The 1,641-nt window shown below is 33.8% G+C and overlaps 1 protein-coding gene across 1 annotated transcript; it reads left to right on the top strand.

Annotated features, from left to right (window-relative positions):
* LOC115990280 (secreted RxLR effector protein 161-like) lies at positions 1–396 on the top strand. The gene has a single exon (XM_031114128.1). It carries the CDS (start codon positions 1–3, stop codon positions 394–396), a length of 396 nt encoding a protein of 131 aa, XP_030969988.1.
* The last annotated feature ends 1,245 nt before the right edge of the window (positions 397–1,641 follow it).

Genomic DNA, 1,641 nt, shown 5'->3' with positions numbered 1-1,641 from the left:
ATGGCACGAATTCCTTATGCTTCTACAGTAGGATGTTTAATGTATGCCCAAACATGCATAAGGCCCGACATCAGCTTTGTAGTTGGTATGCTAGGAAGATACAAAAGCAATCCAGGATTGGATCATTGGAAAGCTGCAAAGAAAGTGATGAGGTACTTGCAAGGCACAAAGAATTACATGCTCACATTTAAGAGATCTGATAATCTTGAGGTCATTGGTTACTCAGATTCAGATTTTGCCGGATGTGTTGATAGTAGAAAGTCCACTTTTGGTTATTTGTTCATGTTAGCTGGAGGAGCAATATCATGGAAAAGTTCAAAGCAAACTGTCACTACTACATCCACTATGGAAGCTGAATTTGTGGCATGCTTTGAGACCACAGTTCATGGATTGTGATTGCGAAATTTTATCTTATGACTTGAAATTGTTAACTCTATTTCCAAGCCACTGAGAATTTATTGTGATAATTCTGTAGCTGTGTTTTTCTCTAAAAACGATAAGTATTCTAATAGTGTGAAATACATGAAATGAAATACCTTACTGTTAAGGAAGAAGTTCAGAAACAACGAGTGTCAATAGAACACATAAGCATACAACTTATGATTGTAGATCCATTGACAAAGGGGTTACCTCCTAAGACATTTAAGGAACATGTTGATCGAATGGGTCTTGAATGTAGAACATGATGGTTGTTACTTTAATGTTATTTTATGCTTTTGGCACTTAGAGATCTCATTAAATGTGTTTCTGATTATTCCTATTTTATTTAATATACGTACATATATGATGATGAATGAATAATAAAAGTAATAGTCTCTAACAAAAGAGACATTATTGTTGGACCTTTTAAGTCACTTCTCATTGATAGACAATATTAAGCAGGTTGCTAGTATTGTAGTACATGGAAGGAACTATGTCATATAATTGATATAGAACCACCATGACTCGTGTTAGTGGGTTGTTTAATTATAGTATTATGATGACCAATTTAAAGTAAGAGAATATGTACCATTGTGCACCTAATAGTTAATCTTATTTAGTCTTGACATAAGTTATCATATGGGCCAAGTGGGAGAATGTAAGAATAAATTGTCCCATTTGATAACTTCATATATGTTATGGTTTAATAAGAAGTTACATGTCCTTAAAACATTAGTTAAAGGAGAAATAAGTTTCCTAAGTAACTTAAGTAACTCCAACTTTGATGGGCAAGTAAAGGTTATAGATATAAGGAATTTGGTCATCTCTCTACCTATAAAAGAGACATTCAGCTACCCCATCAAATACATTGAATAATTAAAGAGAAAAGAGAGTCTAGAGAGAGAAACCAATTCTATAAGAATTAAGTGCTTGTTTATACTAAAACTTGATCTTAAGAAAATTTCAGCAATGGATCAAGGTAAGCTTTATAATCAATTTCTGTATTTGTGAAATCATAATTGTAGTTGCACGATTTTCCTGGCCCAAATTCGATTGATCAGGCCCTGGTCCAAAGCGCAACCCACAATAAATATTGTAGAGGATGGGTCAAAGAACTTGGTCTCAGTGAGTCTATTCGGTCTGATATATGGACAGCATTGTTGCAGAAAATAAAAACACCAGAATGGATCTCTCACGTATAAGTTTATTTCTTTAGTTCCT

Source organism: Quercus lobata, chromosome 5 (genome assembly GCF_001633185.2).
Source record: "Quercus lobata isolate SW786 chromosome 5, ValleyOak3.0 Primary Assembly, whole genome shotgun sequence".
NCBI classification, from domain to species: domain Eukaryota; kingdom Viridiplantae; phylum Streptophyta; class Magnoliopsida; order Fagales; family Fagaceae; genus Quercus; species Quercus lobata.
The sequence above is the reverse complement of the archived record's forward strand: the minus strand, read 5'-3'. Positions and strand labels throughout refer to the sequence as shown.